General features: G+C 35.8%; 1 protein-coding gene across 34 annotated transcripts in view; it reads left to right on the top strand.

Annotated features, from left to right (window-relative positions):
* The window catches only part of PTPRD (protein tyrosine phosphatase receptor type D), a 1,257,748-nt gene that overhangs the window by 1,188,292 nt on the left and 48,712 nt on the right, over positions 1–20,744 (top strand). For all 34 annotated transcript variants that reach the window (XM_054809724.1, XM_054809742.1, XM_054809753.1 and 31 more), the window contains 2 exons: positions 8,430–8,553; positions 17,710–17,885. In XM_054809724.1, the coding sequence (XP_054665699.1) occupies positions 8,430–8,553; positions 17,710–17,885 (300 nt within the window). The remainder of the gene's footprint in view (positions 1–8,429; positions 8,554–17,709; positions 17,886–20,744) is intronic.

The raw sequence follows: 20,744 nt of genomic DNA, 5'->3' as shown, positions 1-20,744 counted from the left end.
GGGGTTTTTTCCCCTGAGAATATGTTCCTTTATGTGCTGTGTGAAATCTAGTTAAAAAAGAATCTGAAATTGCCATTCAAGAAATAGTAAGTCCAAACTATATTCTTCTGCACTCTGGTTCTGAAAGGAATGCCCAGGGTGATGTGGCAAGTTTGGAAAGTAGGTATTGCAAAAATGTAAGTAGCAATATATATAATATAAACTATATATTCTCAGAAAAAAAGAAAGAACTCCTTCATTGCTGTGAATTGGTAAAAGGAGCGTATTCTGCAGTGTAGACTATCTTCCAGCTGTGTAATATTTTCTAAGCTTGGATGTCTTCAACTGGAGTTCTTACCTCTACAAGTCTTCAGAAACTATTTCATAGTTGCATAATGTCTTCTTCAGGGCTTCTCCGCCAGCTCTTAGAGGGGATGATCATGAGAACAGCGGAGACTTCTATCATTATACTTCTCTAACAACTTTACCTCGAATACCAGATTTCATGGGAGAACAGGGGCCAAGCCTTAAAATTATGACTATTGCAAGATTTAAATAAACTTACAGTTCACCTGTTAGATAAAGTGTTTTTGTAGTTTTAGCATAGATAGTGCTATGTCCTCCTTTTGGTGATGTTAATTTCTACTGCAAAATATTTTTTTCATAATCCTTCATTAATTATTATTAGCTTGCAATCCCCAAGGCTTAGCAAAATGTTAGTTTACCTTGTTAACATGACATATCCTTTATGTCACATATTTCCTTTGTATTCCCTAATTTAAAGACAAGGTTCTTGACCCCCACTGATTATTATGAAGCTTTTGCTGACTTTGGCAGTTTCAGTGGGATTTTTATGTAATGCAAGGCTCCATATGGACCTGACAGCTGCTAAGCAGAAGGCCATATTCATAAGAAACTGACCTTTACATCGTATCTCCTTCTTAAGTCTTTGGAATTTAACAATAAAAAGTGGTCATGGAGATCAACTGAATCAGAACAGTAATTTACAGTATTTTATGCAATACCCTTGATGTATTTGTAAAGTCATTTCCTCCTATAACATACAACAGAAAATCTATTCCTCCAAAGCGTATTCCTGGGTCTTGTGTAAAATACTTTCACATTTATTATCTGGGATCTGTAGTCATAGCTTTACACCGTTAAGTAGATTCAGATTCCTACCATTTTTGTGTGAGAACCTGTCACTGGAACACAAAAATTACACTACCGGCCTCTGTGTGTTACTGTATGATTTACAGAGTGTGTATGTGTGCGCACTAGTTAACTAATGTTACAAAAAGTTATATATAATTTTAATGTTTTTCCTCATCAGGTGTCTTTCTCTAAATTACAGCCAGTCTTTTGCTTTAACACTGAGTTTTGGAAAAAATGAAGGTGCATTTTGACTCTGTGCCACACTGCTGTACTATTACAAGTTTTATTACAGCTTTTCAGTATCAGTGAGTAGGATTTGTGATGAGAAGACAATTTACTGAATATAGTACATTTATCTTTTTGTATCTTAAGCTGCAACAATATAAACACTGGACACTAAAACACAATAAATTTTATATAGTAGAAGCACATATAAAACTTATTATTGATATAAACCACTTTAAAAGTCCATGAAGAACAGATAACCTACAAAATGAATCTGTACCAAAGAAACAGCCGCACTTAACTGCCATATTATTACAGATAATAGTGACTCATATGGAAAAATCAATTTCTTCTCAGCAAAAATTTGTCTTCTATTCTTTATCTTTACAGTAGTTTCCTCTTATCTAATATTACAAACAGCATTTATTGGTATTCTGTAACTTTACTTTCATAGGCTGTGCTCCATTTATTGAGAAACAATTAGTGTAGTCAGTGAACGATGAAAAGTTGTTTGTCTTCTTATTAATAGCACATATGCTCTTGCATTCACCTAGGTTGTTTGGTGCTTAGTTCCACCTAGGGTAGTATCCGAGCCAGCAGGTTAGTTGTGTTAGAGAATTTTAAAGACGTAATGCAGGAATCTGAAGTTGCAATAGTCAAGATTTATAGTAGTGTATTATCTTCTTCCTTTATGCTGTGAATGCTTCCTTGGGATAACAGCATTTGTTTATGCTTATATAATTAAAAGAATATTCAGATAAAAGAAAGCTGGTGTTATCATATTAGGATGCTAGGTTTTTGACTGATACGTAATGCTATTTTGCCAAGGAATTCCACAGAGACTGTTTATATAGTCAAATACAGTAATAAATGTCAGGTTTATTTTGCCCAACTGAAAACAGCGATATGTATAGGAAGAGAAAAGTAGTCCACTTCTTATAGCAAGAAAAATTATTTAAGGACAGAATATGTCGGTCATTATAGGTATATGAGTTTTGTGGGGGCTTTTTAGAAAGATTCATTTGCAATATTTTTAGGAGGTTTGTGGAGAGAAGTGGAGGAATCAGTGAAGAATTTCACTCCTTTACTCCTTTCTTAAAAAAATAAATGTTGACAGTGCTTTAAAAATATGTTGAAAATTTAAAGCAGCACCGGTGTCTCATATGAGACAATTACAAAGTTTAGTGTTTAAGAGCTGGTGTATTTCATGTACTATATAGAACAAAACAACAGGATGTTTTAATCATTAAAATCTTTAAACTAAGCAAGGTTTTTCATTATTTAAGTATTCTTTTGCTCCTGATATTTATTTCATACCTGAAGTTGTGCTTAATCCTCTGTTTTCAACACAAAATTATTTCCACATTGTATCACAGACAAAGGATTTTAATTGCAGATGGGGAATGAATAAATTACGCTTAAGACTGGAGGATTGGTTGTTAAAAAGTTAGGCTTTCTAAAGCTTTTTATGTAATAGAGACTCTCCTTCAAAGATGTTTTCAAATGGTTATTTTCCTCCGTAAGTATACTTTAGTCGTATGCATATATAGCTTGTTTTATTCCATTGGCATCAAGTTTTACATGACCTCATTTGGTCATAGGAATATTAGCTTGATATTGTACAGGAATTATCTTTGTTCTTGCGAGAAGGATGGCAAAAGCCTTAGTTCTGTTTCTAGCTGCTCTTGAACAGTTGGGTCACTTTTCTTCAGGAGTCAACAGGAACTGTCTCTTCTGGGTGTTTTTAACTGGTTTTAGGACCAGGAAGCAAACTTATATCTGAGTTCCAAAGAAGATTTAGTCATGCAAAAAAAGTGGGTTTGTCCCCCTTATCTCTTGAAAATGGCAGTCTTTACAGTGTGATGTGAAAAACTTTACCGTAATAACAAAACATAATTCCAGTTGGCAAGTTGCCATGATTAATGTTCATGCATCTGGCATTCATTCTTTTGGCAATGCAATATGTAAATCTCATTCTATTAGCAAGTTTCCTGCATAACACAATAGCATCCTATTATAGATTCATCAGTGATGATACGAAATTCTCATCGCAGTCGCTGACTTTGGTAAAAGAGGGTCAAATTGTTAATTTTTATGGGTAGCTGGCTAGTTTCTCCAATTGTACAGAGTCTGCTTGCCTTGACATGCTCTCAAATTTCTCTTTTTCATTCTTCTTTCTCTACCTGGTCTCAGGTTTCTCTGTGACCCAGTGCTTTTTGATGTTTTAATTTAAGCCTCAAACACAGCACCTACAGTGCTGGGAAATTTTTTACAGGACATGCCCTTCTGGACTTGTGAAACCTGCACAGTAACTCACAATCCCCACGACAAGGACTCAAACCTGCTGGCTCTTAATTTGCTGGCATAGTGACCCTTAGTAGAGCGCTGTTCCAGGGCAGGCAGGATATGGCAGCTTACACCAGGAAGGGTGACATTTTGTCATACTCATTCCTTCCCCAGTACTGTGCCAGGTTGTACTCCTGGAAAAGTCACGGTCACAGCAGGGAACATTTGCTTGTTGTTTAAGTAGCATAAAGGAAAACTTCACAATGAGCAGGTACAGAGTTTACTGGTGGGGGGCTGTTTGAAATTCTTCTGGAAATACCTTTTGGTTGCCATGATGCATGGTCAAAGAGCTATTTTGTGAATGGTGCATCATACTAGTAAATATTGCTCAAGTCTTTTCCCAATAAGAGATCAGACTTAGCAGCCAACCATTTAGAACACAATAGCTGAAAGATTAGTCAAAGCATGGGAGGGTAATAAGACTATTACAGATATCTTTATTTCTTTTGCACAAAGCACCCATACTACACAGTTATGCTATGAAGAAATCCAGTTCTTTGTTAATGATGGCTTTATTGAAGGCAAGCTTTCAGAATGAATATACTAGAAATCCTATTAAAGTACCATCCATTAAACCATTAAAGCACTCATTAAAACTGTTAGTACAGACTTGTTATTCATGAGTTATTGGTCTTTCACACTTCTGAAATGTGTCTGCCAATACCACTCTACTCTTTGTTCCAGTGTGGCTATTAAGTCTGAGGAAATATAGATTAACTTTCTTTTGCTAAAGCAATGCTTTGTGGGAGGATAGTAAGGCCACAGAGTGGTTCAGATGGGTGAGAAAAACAGGAAAGATTAAAGTTCAGCCCATTTGCCTGGTTTTGACATAATTTATGTTAACTATGTCTGCATGTGGGCCTAAATATTAATCACTGAATTACACCATCTGGCCATACATCACACAAAGAAGTGAATGGGGAATATAGTATACTGCTGTGATGAACATGTCTTCATCTACTTCTACAAATAGCCAACAGACAAAGCTGCTGTTTGATTTTTTCTTCATATCTAAAAGCAGCTTTAGATCACTTAAACAGTAAGGAGTGAAAAGAGGAAGAAGAATACTGAACAGCTGAAGCTAAGCTTTAATTGTATAGTATTCTTAATAAGGCATAAATTCACATTAACAATAGGTATAATATAGTGCTGAAGCTCTTTCTCATAATGGGTGAGAATCTACTTAGACCTTAATTTTTGAAGAGCAATTGTATATGCAGATATGCACCTTAAATTTTATGTTTGCAAGTAGTTGTAATTATGAATAGATAATTTATGGATTTGGGGTTTTTTTTAATATATGTACATCCTTTTTATTTTTGATAGGGTAAAGACCAAGTCCTAGTCCAGACTCAAAACTAGCAGCATATTGGTCAGCCAGTTTATTCTTTTATTTTCTAGTTTTCTTGTCAAGTGTGAAGAGAAAATGTATGTGATATACTGTGAACTAATTTCCAGAATACTTGGGCACTTTAGGTAAAAACCTAAAAGATCAGGCAGAGTGTCTCCTTCAGTTATATATGTAGAAGAATGCAGAGCAGTGTTGCCTCATTCTGGGGCAGTTGGCTGCTCTTTAGCTAGCTGGCTTGCATATATGCGTCTCGAAAAATTTGACTAGGTAGTCACAGATAGCGCAGAAGTGCTTTGCTCCTGGTCAAATAACTGATTTTATTTAAAATTTATTTAAAGTATAATGAACTAATATATTGAAAGTATCTTCTGTTTATTTTGAAATTACTGTGTTTATGTTCCAAATTATTAGTAGAATTCTGATCTAAACTCATACTAATTACTTTTCTAAAATACTGAAAACTTGACCTGCAAACATCCTGCACAAATTATCTTATTCACCTCCATTCACTCAAAAAGGAAAAGAGGGGAGATTCTTGCTGAGAAAAGTCATTATGTAAATTTGATTGCTTTTCAACTTGTCAACTTTTTTTTTATGTAGATAAATTGCTAGTCAGTCGATAAAGAGGTGTATTACATGTCTTAAATATACTATATATGTATATGACTCTCCTCTTCCCAGTGCTGATGGAAATGTGGTCAAAATTCTTTTTTTTTCACTTTAGATGAAATAAATAGCACTTAGCAGTAAAGATAAAAATATTTGTGTTTTTAAGTGAAGAAGTGCTTACCTACAAAATTCTATCAGCCATCCATCTCAGATGATGGGAAAACATTACTGTAGTGAAACTAAATTGTAAGAAAATGGAATAAAAATTTTGCAGAGTAAAAAATTGCTTTATTGATAAGTGTGAATTTCACTGTATAGTCAGAAAAAGTAATGTTTTGATTGGAGAAGGACCAAGCCCTAATATTGGAAGTATCAGATTGTTATGTTTATACTGAAGCACAGCACAAAAGTAAAGTCTACTTTTGCAAGTGGCACAATACCAGTTGGGTAATAGTTTGTTGTTCCTATATGTGAAAACAAAATACAATAAGGCTGGAAAAAAGCCATGAACAGTTTTGTAAAATTCTTAATAACTAGTCTATTAAGGTACTAGCTTAATAATAGTAAGATATTAACAGTATTAGCATATTAAGATATGTTCAGCATAGTTCCACAAATTGCTAAGATTGTGAACCCAAATATTGCTTTTAAAAAAAAAAAGATCTTTTTTGGCAACAAAAATTGTGTGGAAATTAAAAGAAATCAGATTCATTCAGAGGTGCAAAGCATCTAGTGGAGGGTGTCCCTGCCCATGGCAGGGGTGTTGGAACTAGATGGTCTTTAAGGTCCCTTCCAACCCAAACCATTCGGTGATTCTCTGATTTAGGAACATCTTTTGAATTGTTACTAACACACGTAGTAATACAACTCAAGTGAGTCATATCCAAGTAAAATCTTCATAGCCTTCATCGTTCTCCCAAGTAGTTAATTTCTTCCTCATTCCTCTAAAAAGTCCCATTTCATTCCCTCTTGAGGGAGGAGCTGCCACACACTCTGCCTCAGCTACTGTAGATAAAGCATCATGCAAAGGGTGAGCCAGAACCTCAACCAGCACACAGCTCTGCTCAGTGGAATTCAGTTAGGTTATGCAGGAGACCTCAGCCAGGCCCAGCTCCAGAGGACTGTAATGAAAGTTAGCAAAATTTAGGAAAAATAGCTGGTAACTGTTATAAAAGTTAATTGAGTCTAGGGTATTAATAGATAGGATAAGGTACTGGGACTTAGTTTCCTAAAGAGAAGTGCTCGAGTATTTTAAGACCAGGCAAAATGGTCTAAGATCAGGCGGCCAGGCAAAATGATTTTTGTTAGAATAATCCCAAGAAAGAAGCAAAGTCATTCTCTGAATGTTACATAAATAAATTGTATAATATATGTAAAGATGCATAAGAATGAGGCAGTTTTCTGACTGGCCAAATAGTAATTATTAATCTAAGGGATAAATCCTAATAGATCATGCTAATTAATTTCAGACATGTTCATTGTCTGATTATACCTACTTTAATAGATTACAGGTCATATTTCATTTCCATTAGCATAAAATGGACTCACAGCTGTTCTAACTCTGGGAGGAGTCAGGAAAAGTGATATAAAAGTGATGGATTGATACTGTAGTGGCGGTATGGAGCTTCCGACTTTGGCTGCTCATGGGAAGTGAACATAGCGTTGATGAACTGCCCCATCTGGGCTTATTTGTGTCATTAGGTTTTTTATAATTTACAGCAACCTGGCATAGGGAGCTGCTGATTGTTACCAGGATTAAGCAAAGGGCATAAGCTGCAAACCATAGTTGCATGTACATGTTGATGAACCAATTTTAGGTCTCTAATGTTACAGAAAGGGAAAGTAAACCAACACATGATTAATCATGACTTCTCAGTATGAAATGACCTTTCATACAGCCACTACCACAGTGGACATAACCAGGTACCATCTGATATGTATTTTGTATTTACCCGTCTGTATATATACCTGAACCATAGAGGTAAAAGTAAGTAGAAGAGCCTGAGGTCTTCCTACTGGTGAAGGGTGGAGTGTGGGACAAGCTTCAGTACCTCCATCCTGGAACATGAAGGAAGCAGGAAATAACCAGTGATTCTAGGACCATATAGTTATATGTATAAACCAGAGATCATTAAAATTTCAAATATGCCTGAATTGCTCTCTTATTTATGACTTAAGGAAATAAAAATCAAGTCTCTTTATGTTATAGCTGGATGATATGCATTTGGTTCCCTGAGCAACACTGGTATCATGTGTTGGCCTGGCATCAAAATGAAAGAACAGAAATAACATTATTTTTCTTCTGGAAAACTTCTTCAGGAACATTTGGAGTTTATTTAGTAAACAGGACACTGAGTTGTTTGAACATGTGCACTTAGTAATAGAGAAAGACAAAAATATTTATTCCTCTTCATCCCAGTGCTTTTTAGATTTCTGATATTTTTTTCATTCTGTTATGCTAGAACGCCTCACTCACCAAACTGAGTGAAAAGATAAAAAGATAGATAGCATGCCTTTCTGAAGAGAAAGCCTTGGATTTGAAAAGTTTATGGTCTAAATTCCTGATGGAAATTTCAGATGCATAAATACAAAATGTTTTATATAGTATGATATGTGTTACAATGTGTCTCAAAGTCATAATTTTCTTTCAAAAGCAAAATATTTCCAGAGTAAACTATGGGAGCATATGGTTTGTAATCATTATAAGTACAACAAGTACTTAGCTAAAAGTTTCCTTTTCTTTTCTTCTCTTTCTCTTTTGAAGTCTATTGATCCTGGTCAGCAGTTCACATGGGAACACTCTAACCTGGAAGTAAACAAACCAAAGAATAGATATGCGAATGTAATTGCCTATGATCATTCTCGTGTTTTACTCTCAGCCATAGAAGGTAAGGAGACCTTTAAGCTTAAACTAGCTAAATCCTAAAATCCAGTATAATTTTACCTCCTGATATCTTTGCATAGTAATATAAAGAAGTGTTAATTAAAGTACTTCCAGTAAATTCCTAAAATGATGATCCTTTTCTGATGTTCATTCTCAGTGATTCATTATGAAAATGCACTAAAATTGACACAGGGTCACATATAGCACTGAATGCATCAGGTCCCTGTATGTATGCCAAAGTGTTATCTAAAGTAAATTATCATTGTTGTTTACTTATACTAATTCTGCAAAGCAAATATAGCAGTAACCATGCATGAATTGAGGTTTTTGACGATCAATGACATTATCAACATATCTGATTATTGAGTTTCAGTTGCCAAATACTTAATGTTGAAAAAAGAAATCAGTTCAACTTTATGTTGTCAGGGAGTATATTGAGAACTCTCTGTTGAAACTTCCCTTTTTTTTTTTCTTTTCTATTTACAATCTCAATATTAAATGAAAGTGTTTAAACAAATGCCCACCTGCAGACATTGTTGGAACCTCCATATTTCGCTGCTTAAAGATTGGCAGAGGGGTATAATGAGAGCTCTTCATTGTATCTTTTTTTGTCAAAAAGCTTTCCAAAAACTTGAACATTTTAGAGTTTTAACTTAAGCAAACTGTCCGAGGTGATCAACCCTGGGTATTGTATCTCTTCTACCAAGTGCTAAAGCAACAGGAAGCACTGGTTTTCACGCACAGGATTTGTTTTCTTACCAGTTCTGCCTTAATGTTAACCTGCTTCCTGGGATGAAGACTCATTTTCAGTTTATTCTACATAGTTGACAGTCAGGTATTAATGACATCCAGAATATAACCGATTATATATTTAGGTGAAACAATTTAAATGACAATAAAATTTGCCTTGTAACTCTGACAGGGCTTGCATATGATACATAAGACATAGGGAACCTTATTGAAGGTCATAATTATTTCAGTCCTAACATGATGCAAGTTAAACCGCAAGGTGTTTTAATTTACAGTTATAAACAACTTCTTATCTTTGGATACTCCAGACCTGAAGACACTGGATACAGGAAGGACAATATTTATAGGTGTAATCCATTTTAATATTAGCTGCTTCATGAAGAAAAAGGCAATCCCACTGATTGAAGTTTAGATCTTCCCTTATTTATTGCAGCTGCATACCGTGGGCTTTGATAGCACAGATATGAGCGTCTCAAATGTGTTAGAAAATCCAAATGATTGCTTGAGGAATTTGCATATGATAATCTTCTTATGTTTGTTCCACCTCTGAGGCTCATATAGCAGTTCTGACAAGATTTTTTGTAATGTCACTTAAAATTTTTCACATTGCCTTGTAGAAGAATATAGCTGTATAAAAGGTTGCTGCTACCTGGTAGAACTACCTGTCTCAACACTGAAGACAGAGTATTTTAATTAGCATTAGATTTGATGCAATTCAAGAAAAATATCCCTTTCTGCGTCACTGGTCCAGACAAGAGAACTAAGCACATGGTCAGGAAAGGGCAGGAACAGCAATTGGACAACCATTCTGAATGGTTATGTAAAGTTCTTTGGAACAAAATGTTTAACTCAGAAATAAGTCTATTTGGTATTTGACAGAAGACTCAAGATTTTCACAGGATTTTGTTTGGAAAAGGAGTTGTGTAATGGGAGGAAGGAGAGGAAAAAATCTAATTGCAAATAAATTTATTTATTAATTTATATGGCAGAATCTCAGCGTAGAAGGTTCTGCCAGGTTGCCCTCCATGTAAATGACTCGTGAAATTTGGTTCCCTTAAAGAAAATTAACATATTCAAAGAATGGGAAGAAAACTTAAGAGGCAAAAGAGAAAATGTTAGTCAAAGTAATTAAAAGTATCAAATTATGCAGTACATTAGATTACTTTGAATAATAGTAAAAATGTGAAAAAAATCTACATTGTAACTGCAGGGAAGGATTGATTATTTTAAGGAGCAGGAACAACATACTGTAATGTTTGATCCCTTTTTTGAGCAAGAAATATGGTGATGAGTCTAAAATTTCTAACCCTATAATAGTCAGTGACACTAAACAAAGAAAAATATTATAGTCCTTTGAAATATCAGTGTTAGATGTAAAACCACAAAGGGGATTTTGACCCATTTGGTTATTTGCATAATTTTAAGCGTTGTCTCAGTCTTCAGTTTGTGGTGAAAAAAGCAACATAAATCAAATACTAAATGCCTTTTTATGCTATGATAATTTGTCTCAAAACCAGTAATAAATTAGTATTAAATTATCCTTTTAAATTTCCCCCTCCCCAGGATTTTACATGATTGTGTTTCTTAGATTTTGTGTGTGTACCTTCACAAGTTTAATACATTGGTCTTAGCATTTAGTAATAAGTGCTTTCTTTCAAGTTTTAAGTAAATATTCGTACAATGAAAATATGCAGTGTGCCTAGCATTTTAATTAGTTGACAGCTGCATTTGTTTTCCTGCTGCCAGGGAAATCAATACTTTGAGTGCTGTTTAAAAAAAAAAAGAAATTCTCCTTTGCCTATGTTACTATACAAGTTGATCAGGACCTAAATTTGGACTACATCACATTTTTTTACAACTATATGGAGAATATTTGATTCGATTTTACATATAGGCCTTATCTGCAATTCTTTGGCAGCCATAATAAGACTAATATTATCAGTGAGGTTTGAATAATAAGTGCACTGTTTCTCAGATGAAGAGCTCTAGTCTACACCTAGACACTTGGTCCCCCTTTCAGAGCAAATTAAGTATCTGCCAAACTGATCCTACACTGATGGTCACTTTGCCTCTTCATGGTGTTGCACAACCATGGAATGCTGTAATTGCTACTCTAGCATGTGTCACGAGGCCAGTTTGTTCACTTAGAGTAATTGTATGCCCCCTCCCCCTGCAAGCCTGGAGTGCCTTAAAAACAACAAAAGTATTTCAGTGATGAGGTAAAAGGGTACAGAAAGATCAATGAATCAATGAAGTAGACTTCATGGTGTAGAAGTCTCTATGAATTAGACTTCATAGAGTAGACTTCATGATGGCTATCTCAAGTTGTAGGGGTATAATAATTTTGGTCTATGGATCTACTTATGCTGTTATACTTGTAACTTAACCACAAAAATGGTGTTGTTCTTGATACCCTTGAAATCAGTGTAGAACAATTCTGACTTTTTCCTGTCTACATACCCACACTGTCCATCAGGAAGAGCTTCGGCAAAAGATCCAGTGGCTTTGTTCTTGAGTGGGTAATGAAGATTTGGCACCTCACAATGTACTGTGCACATTCATATTGAAACTGTTTTTTGTAGGAATTATCAAACCAGAAATCATTTCATTCATATTTGTAGAAGCACTCATCAGCCCTTAGAAGTATAAGTGAATAATTCTATCCAAAAAAAGACTCCTTTGATAGATAACTTTGGTGTTACTTAGTCTTAAAAGAGTTGGAGAATCACTAAATCAAGTTTCAGATAGCTGTAAAGTAATCACAGTGTGATAACTTCATGTTGGATTTCTATATCTGCTTTGCACTATCATGCAAGATCCTACTATCTCAATATATTGTAGCCAGTGTGTTTCTGAGTAATTGCACTAAACGGTCCAGTTACTTTCATTCTGTATCCTTTCTTAAAACTATCCAACTTTTAAAACAAAACAAAATAAAACGAATCCAAACTTCCTTTCTTCTTCTTAACAGAGCTCCTCCTGTTTCTCAGCCTGGTTTTTTGCTATTCATCTTCAAAGTTTCTCATCTTGCCTACAGATCTTCTACAGTTCCTAGTTTTTAGTTTCCATCCCTACATTTGAGCTTTTTTTTTATTTTTCTCAGCTTTTTATTTTCCTTTCAAATGTTTGTCTTCTGTCCTCTACACAATCCCTTTCTTTGCCCTGCTTAGTGCTACGTCTTCTGCCCACCACTTTTTGACATTGCCTTCTTTCCATAATTCTCCATAATTCAACATTTCACTTTGAGACTCCATATCTTTCATCCTTTCCCTCTTCACCAGACTCTCCTAGTCCTAATACTCATCCACACTCCAGCAATCTACAGGTTTTCTTCTTCTGACATATCTTTTCCCTTCTTACCTTACATTGTTAGGATGATATGAGGTGAATTTCCTTCAGTAAAAAGCTTTCATTACCAGTGTACACACCAGTATGCTACAAATATCTTCACTGGTCTTGTGCTGCTTCATTTTTCAGTGAGTTCTTACAGTACAGATTTGTGCTTAGACCATTTGAATTTGATAATATCCTTAACTATATAGATTTTATGTTACAAAAACTTCCACATAAACAGTTGTTACTGGCACCTAGTAGCTGCCTTGGTTCATTTTTGCTCTGACATGGTTCAAAACATCAGTCATTGATTTAAATCAATAGTACAGCTTCATCAGCATTTTGAGTTCATCATTACATTTTTCCAACTTGTTTACAAGCATGACGGAATTTAATGCTATTACTTCACACTCTTTTTATGACTAACAGCACATCTCTTAGGGAAACAGCACAGAAACAAAGGTTTATGGTTTAATTTGTTTTCAACAGAAAGGCTGTTCAGTACTTAGACTTTGTAAAGGCTTGAAATAATTTAATTATTTGATTTCAGTTTGTGAACAAAATGTAAAGTCTAATTAAAGCTACTTAAGATTATAACTGTCTTCAGGAAATCAAGTCAGTAATTCTGAGGTCTACATTATTAGCCTTGTGGATCCAACTGTATGTTGCAGCAAGCTGTACTGTTGTCTCAGTTTATGAGTACAGTCTCAGCATAAATCAGGAGCTGTAGATTTCTTTTTTTAAAATCTTTTGCACTTTAATTGTGGCATTGGCTAATTTTGTTTCATTGCTCATTCACTCTTACTCAGTAAAATCTGGACTGCTTTGTTCTCTTGAGATGTTTGAAGATAGGATATCTTTTATGCTCAACTTCTCATCTGATTCTTCCCTGTTGTGCTTGATTCCTGTCTGGCAGAATAAGGAGATTGCAGGCTCTGGTCATTCATCACCATAGTTGAAAAGGCTACTAGAGAATAGTTATAGTAGAATTATGAACTGGAAGCTTAGTCTTTAGCTGACTTTTTGTGCAGAAACTGTGTCTCCGCCTTCATGAAACTTTTAAAAGTCAGGTTATACTACATGGATTACCCTAAATTTGTGCTTCAGGTATGCCATCCTAAATCTGCAGTAAACCCCACTGATGCCAATAAACTTAGTTAAGGTTCATATCAATATCACTGAAGGCAGAATTTGGTTGCTTTGTCCCCTTCTTGACCCATGTTTTTACAGAACAACTGACCTCTCTTAACTATTAAACCCAAATTTAAGTAATAATGGCAATTGCTGCTGTGCTTGTGGGTATGTTGCCTTCGAGCTGTGGCAGCTAAGAAAGGTTTGCAGGATTTCATTGTACTGCAGTCAAACTAGTTGTCATTTGATTGTTTTTGCACTATTAGACTTGACAGAGAATTGTTCAGCTTTCTCACCTCAGAATGAGATTATGGCCAGAAAAGTCATTGTAGAAAGTGGCATTTTAATATTTAGATTCATTTGCCTTTGATAATTATTTCTGCTTGGTCAGTGTAGGTATTTACAGATGTTCAGGTTTTGTATATGTTATTTTTAAATGGCACACACTTCATTAGGCCCCTTATGATAAGGCACCTTCCCTAGAGGGCTTTAAGTTTATGCATTGTGAGGACATAGCTGATGAAGCAAAAACTGGTGTGGCAAAGTGTGAGATAGAAAGTGAGAGTGGGAAAATGGTATTACAGAGTACAAAAGGATTTTGGAATAGGATGTGAAACTGAGGTCATGCATGAAAACAGTGATGAAAAGAGACTCAGTGTGAGAAATGAGTATGATACTTGAAGGGACTGTGAGAATGGATGGAGAACAAAGAAAACAATGGATACTGTGGGTGAGAAAGACAATGGAGCTGAACGTTGTGTATCCTATTGTTCTTTTGATCTCAGTAGTGATATAACTGTATAGAGTACTGTATTCTGCTAGAGATAAACCCTTAATGAAAATCTTCTCGCAGTGCAAAGCGTTGGAGCAGCAGCGCCTAGTCTTTCCCGAAACTGCATTAGTTGTCACTAACAGTTGCTCTGGTCCTGTGGTAAATGGAGTTTCCTGTCCATGTCCCAGCCACATCCTTTTCATGCACCAAGAGGCTAAGTTGCCTTGTGAAAGGATTTTTCTGGCTAAAGAATATACAGGATTTTTGGTGTCTTCTTGATAAAAGGCAAGTAGAGAAACAGAGTGGAAATTTCTGCTTTAACCTGGCTGGGAAGAAATTCTCTTTGTAAATATCAGTAATTGTTAATCTTAATTCTATCTTCCTTGCATCTGTGATCAAGAAAGGTATAATCTGGAAACTAGCTTTTCTTCATTCAAATTTAAAGAATTTGTTTAATTTAGAAGCTACTTATTTTAATATGATTTATTAATATGATTGATAAATTTAATACAAGCTAGTAAGTAGAAAGAGTATTTACAATTTTAGACATTGTGGATTTTTTTTTACATCAGGTACTAGGATTGGCTGCTAAGATTTGTAAAGGTCATTCTTTAGTACACAATTTGCAATACTTCTCATGCTTAATTTTCACGCTGAGTTTGTGCAGTATCAGCTCCAAAGGACAGCTTTCCCAGAAGATCATTTAACTACTTTACAAAGTGTTGTTTTTCTTTTTCATTTTTCCCTCAGGCTTTTATTTATAACATATGCTTCAAAGTATGATACCAGACATCATAATATAATTCTAATTTATGCAGAAAACATTTCTTACCAGCTTTCTCAGTTCCTTTGGTAATAATACCCAGTTGGTGTAGATTTCTCCTGTTGGCTTCATTTTTCTTTCTCATCTGTTTTATGCAAAAATGTTTTATTATCTTGATAAAGGAAGAAAATACAGCATTGTGCCTAGCAATTGTATTTTCTAAGTCATTAATTCCAATATCCACAATAAGAAGTGTCATGTAAAAAAGTTTGAAGTCTACTAGAGTGAAGGTTTTGAACTCCAGCTTCTGCCTTTCATGGAGGGAAATCATGCTTTTCAGCTGTAGACTATGCAGGCTTAAAAGGTTTTTTTTATTTCTTTTGTTTCTCCCAGAAGAGACTTTCAATCAGTTCTAATGATAGTCAACCAGTTTTCCTCTGTCCATCCATGCATCTTGCCTGAGGAGTGCCGTTTGCTGCCTCTCTTGTTCCCCTGAAGTTACAAACTCTTTCCTTCTCTAAAATATTTTGTCAGATTTTTCTTTTAATTGTACAGAAAGTCAAATCGAATTCAAATTTGTGTTTAAATATAATTTGAACATATAAACCAAGAAAATCTATTAAGTTTTCTTGGGCATAAAGGCAAAATTTTATGCCAGACTACAGCTGCAGTAACCCATAATCTGAATCATTTCAAGATTATATTGGGTCTTAATAAATGTCACAGTTAATCAGTGGTTTTGTTCATTATTGAGTAAGTAATGGAATGCAACACTAAGCTCACCCAGAGTGAATGGAGAAGCTCTTAATTTTGTAGCTAAAAGCAAACAAACAAACAAAAAGTGTTACAGAGATACCTCTAATTTCCATTCAAATTGAGATTATTTTGGAAGACATTTTCAGATGTATGTCACTGGTTGTCAGGAAAGAGAGGAGCGTGGCCATAACAATTCCTGGTTTGGCATTACTGGCAGGAGATAACGCATCAGAATAGATTTGGAGGTTCAGTTTCTGGCAGAAAGCATGAGAAACATTTCTTTAAACGTATTTGATAATTTGTTGTGTTTCATAGCCAAAGAAATTCAACCCTCTTGTTTTGTCGAGTGAAAACAGTCACAGCTTTAGAGTAAGCCAGGGAGCTTGTATCACCCTGACTCTCTTTTGAAACCTTGTGGAACCTGCACTGTATCCTGGGGTTGTTGACTTTGGCATGGCAGATTGTCCGTGTAAACATAAATCATTCATTTCTGCTGAAAGAATAATTAACTTCTGTTACTTCCTTTAACAAGCTTTTTGTATCGTTTTATTACGATGCACAGTTCTGTATTACAGCTAACTCTTCTGGGGAACACTCCATGTTCAACACTGAAGTAATGAGAGAAACACTGCTTTGCCATCCCACTAGCACTGAGATCTCACATGAGTATCTCTTCTTCCTCAAGTTATCAGTTAAAAAACCAGCAGTGACATCAAAACTGATGCCTGCCGTGCTTTGTCTTTCCAGAGGCACATAGTCTGAGTTAAAAACTGGACACTGCACTGCTGAATCCAGGAGGGATGGGACTGAGACCCGTATGTCCGTATTTACCCCTTTCTGTGAGGATGGCTGCCTCATTAGTTCAGACTAGTAACACGATTTTCACTAGAGCCAATACAACTCCTCGGCCTTGGCAGACAGCATGTTACGGTCCAGCTCTCACTACAGACATGGCACTGCACACCCTTATTTAAACAGATTCCAGGTCAGAGCTGACTCCCTGCCATCTGCCTCATAGCATCGACATGTGTCTTGTAGACACACCCAAAGTCCCTCTGTAAGTCTTGTCCAGAATACCTGAGCCTCAAGCAATTGACAGTGTAGGTCCAATGTGCCCACAAGTCTTGGACTTTGCCTTCTTTTCATGCATTTAACTTTTATTGAGACCTGCAGAGGTCTTTATTTCATGCACACACCATATAGCAGATTCCACTGTTTCTTAAACCTGACTTACATATCGTGTTTTGTTAAAATAAAGGTCATAGTTAGCTTCCCATTTAATGGGGAAAATGAATGTAGCAGTAATATTAATAGTCTGACAATATTAACCCTTTTTCTATATTTAAAAGACATAAGCTTTTAAATGCTGCTGTTTCCACTCCCAGGTCTCTCCATCTGCTACAGATTTTCAGGCTTCTTTTATACTTCCTCATCAGACTAGGTCCTTTGTTTCAAAAGAATGGTTATTCCCAGAGAGGCTATCATACCCCTCGGCTCCACAAATGGCATACACTCACTTGCAAGTACCTGTGTACTAATTGGCATGCAGCAAGCCAAGATTCACTGATCCAGCTGCATCACAGGATTTTTTAGCCCTTGTACAATAGCACAGCACAGAAGTGCTGCCCTGTGTTTTCACTCTTCTCTCTTTGCAGGCATACCAGGCAGTGACTATATCAATGCCAACTACATAGATGGATACAGAAAGCAGAATGCCTATATAGCAACACAAGGGGCATTGCCAGAAACCTTTGGTGACTTCTGGAGAATGATGTGGGAGCAAAGGGGTGCAACTGTCGTCATGATGACAAAACTAGAGGAGAGGTCCAGGGTAAGGAAAGCATATCAATATACAGAAAAATACAATGTTAATAGTATTGTACCTGAGTAATCACTTATCTAAGATTTTTGTTTGTTTCATGTATGTTTGTCTGCCTCCTGTATATTCACAAGAATTGATTTTTTTTCAGGTTGCCATCGGTTAAAAGTGTCCATACTATGAAAATCACTTGTATAGGAAATGTTAGTACTACTATGAAATTCCTAAGTGACACCACTTATTTTGTAGGTTCTTTTGTACTCTGAAAAACTTGAAATCTCTTGATCCACAGCAATTTATTTTTTTTCTGTTTCAATCATACTGGATTATTATTATTAAAATGTTACTTCCTCTGTAGTATCAAGAATACGATTGTATCGTCCTGTTATGCGGAAGTTAATGTATGTCAACAGCATTCAATTTTCAGTTTTACATGGTATAGATTAAACATTAGTTAAGATCAGTGAGGATTTGGACTTGCTTAAGAAACATGAGAATGTTTTTTCCTAGCACCTGCTGGGTGCTAGGAAAACTCTACAACAGCATATGTGTTAATAAAATACAAAATTATCTGTGATATTTCAAATTCAATTTTATAGGTCAAAGTAAAGTTAGGAAAGCAAAGGACTAAAACATGAGGATACTAATCTAATAATAGAAGTGGTTAATGTGTGCTATATTTGAAAAGAAATGAAAAGTACTAATACTTTTTTGTTACATAACAAGGAAAGTGATGGGAAGAGTAGTAACAGAGCACTGTGTTGCATGGAGATTTACTAGCAGGTTTGTATTTGATGACATTCATCAATTCTAATGGTGGATATTATTGAGGGGAGAGGAATGAAAGGCAAAAAAATAAGAGAAGGATGGTGAGAAAAAGAAAAGGGAAAAACCTTCTCAGTGGCCATTGAGAAAGAGAAGTGAGTGCCCAGCCCTCAGCATCCTCTCCAGTAGAGCAAGTGGTTCTCCCATCATACTTTTCCCACAATAACTCCGTTCTGTGTCAAGACGTACTCAAACTCCTCATGGGCTGTTCCTGCTTATGATGTTGTTATCGTTGATGGGAGCGCACATGGTCTGTGGAAAGTGTCACAGCTGGTTCATTGCTGAGCTTTCTGCAAACTCATTAATGAGTCCTGTAGTGTAAACCAGAAGCTACAACCAAAGGTAGAAATCAGGAAAGGCGAGAAAGAAGGGGTGATTCTAACATCAGTGGCAATTGCTTCCTGCCATAGCAACAGTATAAGGGTTTTTAAGTATAAGTCCAGGAGATAAATAACAGACAAGAGTGTCACAGGAAAAATACTGCCACAGGTGTTCTGGGCTACACTGTCCTGGGAGCTTCTGTGAAGGGGTAGGGAGCTGCAAGTGGGAGGCAGGCTGCAGGATTGCAGGTAGAAGGCCCTTAGCAATACAAAAACCTCTGGTACCTAAGGCACTGTGCAACATGTTAAAAAATGCCATGACTACAGAGGATCAAGAACAGTTCAGAATAAAAAAAGAGTCTGGGTACGAGGAGAGGAGATTTATCATCCAGAAAAGCTTTTAAATCAGTAAAAAGTATCTTATGGAGGCAGCTGGATCATAGTTGATATTTCAGTAACTCATGGATGAGCTCCATTTCAAAATGAAAATGTTCTTGCATGTGTAAGCTTGGAACAGGGAAGAATGCACCGTAAAGACTAATGCTGTACTGTGTTGGCATTGATATTTTTGTCACATGCTTGGATACATGTAATTGCAATGAATACATAACTTTTTGAACCTCTTGGCAACAGTCATTCCTTTCCGGAGGCTTAGCAAAGTACATATATATATTTATTCTTTTACCATTTCATCGCTTTTTAAAAATAGAGTAGGTTTTTTGCAGTTCAAGCAATGTATAGCATTCTAATTATAGAATTACTTTCCACATGTAAATTCAACCTACATTAACACCACTGCCTGTATGTACCTGATGGCAATTAGTACATAGCAGAGGGTAATTTTATCAGAAATTTTCATTTTATCTTGAGTCTACAGGCCTTGTCTAGTCTAGGCACTGACAGTTGTTTGGAATTAAGGAAATTAAATTTTACCAATTTCTTCACTAATTGCTTCTTATATAATAAAGTTGCTGCTAAATAGCATCAGTGCTAAGAAAAAATCTGATCCTAATAAGCAGCCCATTGCAGAAGGTGTACTTAAATACTTGAGAGTTTATCTTAATACTGCAGGCCAGAGACAGCCACTGTCTAGAAAGATGTTTTGATGTAACTAAATGAAATTCCACTCATTCTCTCCAATAATTGCTTAGCAGAGTTTCAAGCTAACTCTAGCCTTTGCTGACTGCACCCTGAAAAAACACTGATCAGAATAGTAATCACCTCCAGAAGTGATTAGCATTCAGCAGCAATACATTCCCTGAGTGTAATGAGAGACCAGACAATCTAGTCAATGGATTGTCTGTGCATTCAATGTTATGTTTGTGTATTTTTTGTGCATAATTTAGCTCATTCTGTGTTCATAGGTCAAGTGAGTTTGATGCACTCAATGCAGAGTATTAGGCACCATGTATCCCGTATGTAATTCATCTCCAATCTTAGACTCTGCACCTCTGTGAATACAGCATACCAGTTACCTCTTCTCCTAATACAGTAGCTACATATAATGTAATTAATGGTATTGATGCAGAGGCAGCAGTGGGAATCCCTGTGTGGGAAAAGAATACGATGACAGTATTTCATTGTTGTTTTTTCTCATGCTATCATTTTATATAACATGTCCTTATAGCAGGAGACCAAGTGAAATTTCAAACATGAAATACAAACACTCATACATACCATTAGAGATTAAGATCTTCGTTAATTTTGTTTCTCTTTTTCCTTTGAT

The sequence above is a fragment of the Grus americana genome, chromosome Z (genome assembly GCF_028858705.1).
Source record: "Grus americana isolate bGruAme1 chromosome Z, bGruAme1.mat, whole genome shotgun sequence".
In the NCBI taxonomy this organism is placed as follows: Eukaryota; Metazoa; Chordata; class Aves; order Gruiformes; family Gruidae; genus Grus; species Grus americana.
The sequence above is the reverse complement of the archived record's forward strand: the minus strand, read 5'-3'. Positions and strand labels throughout refer to the sequence as shown.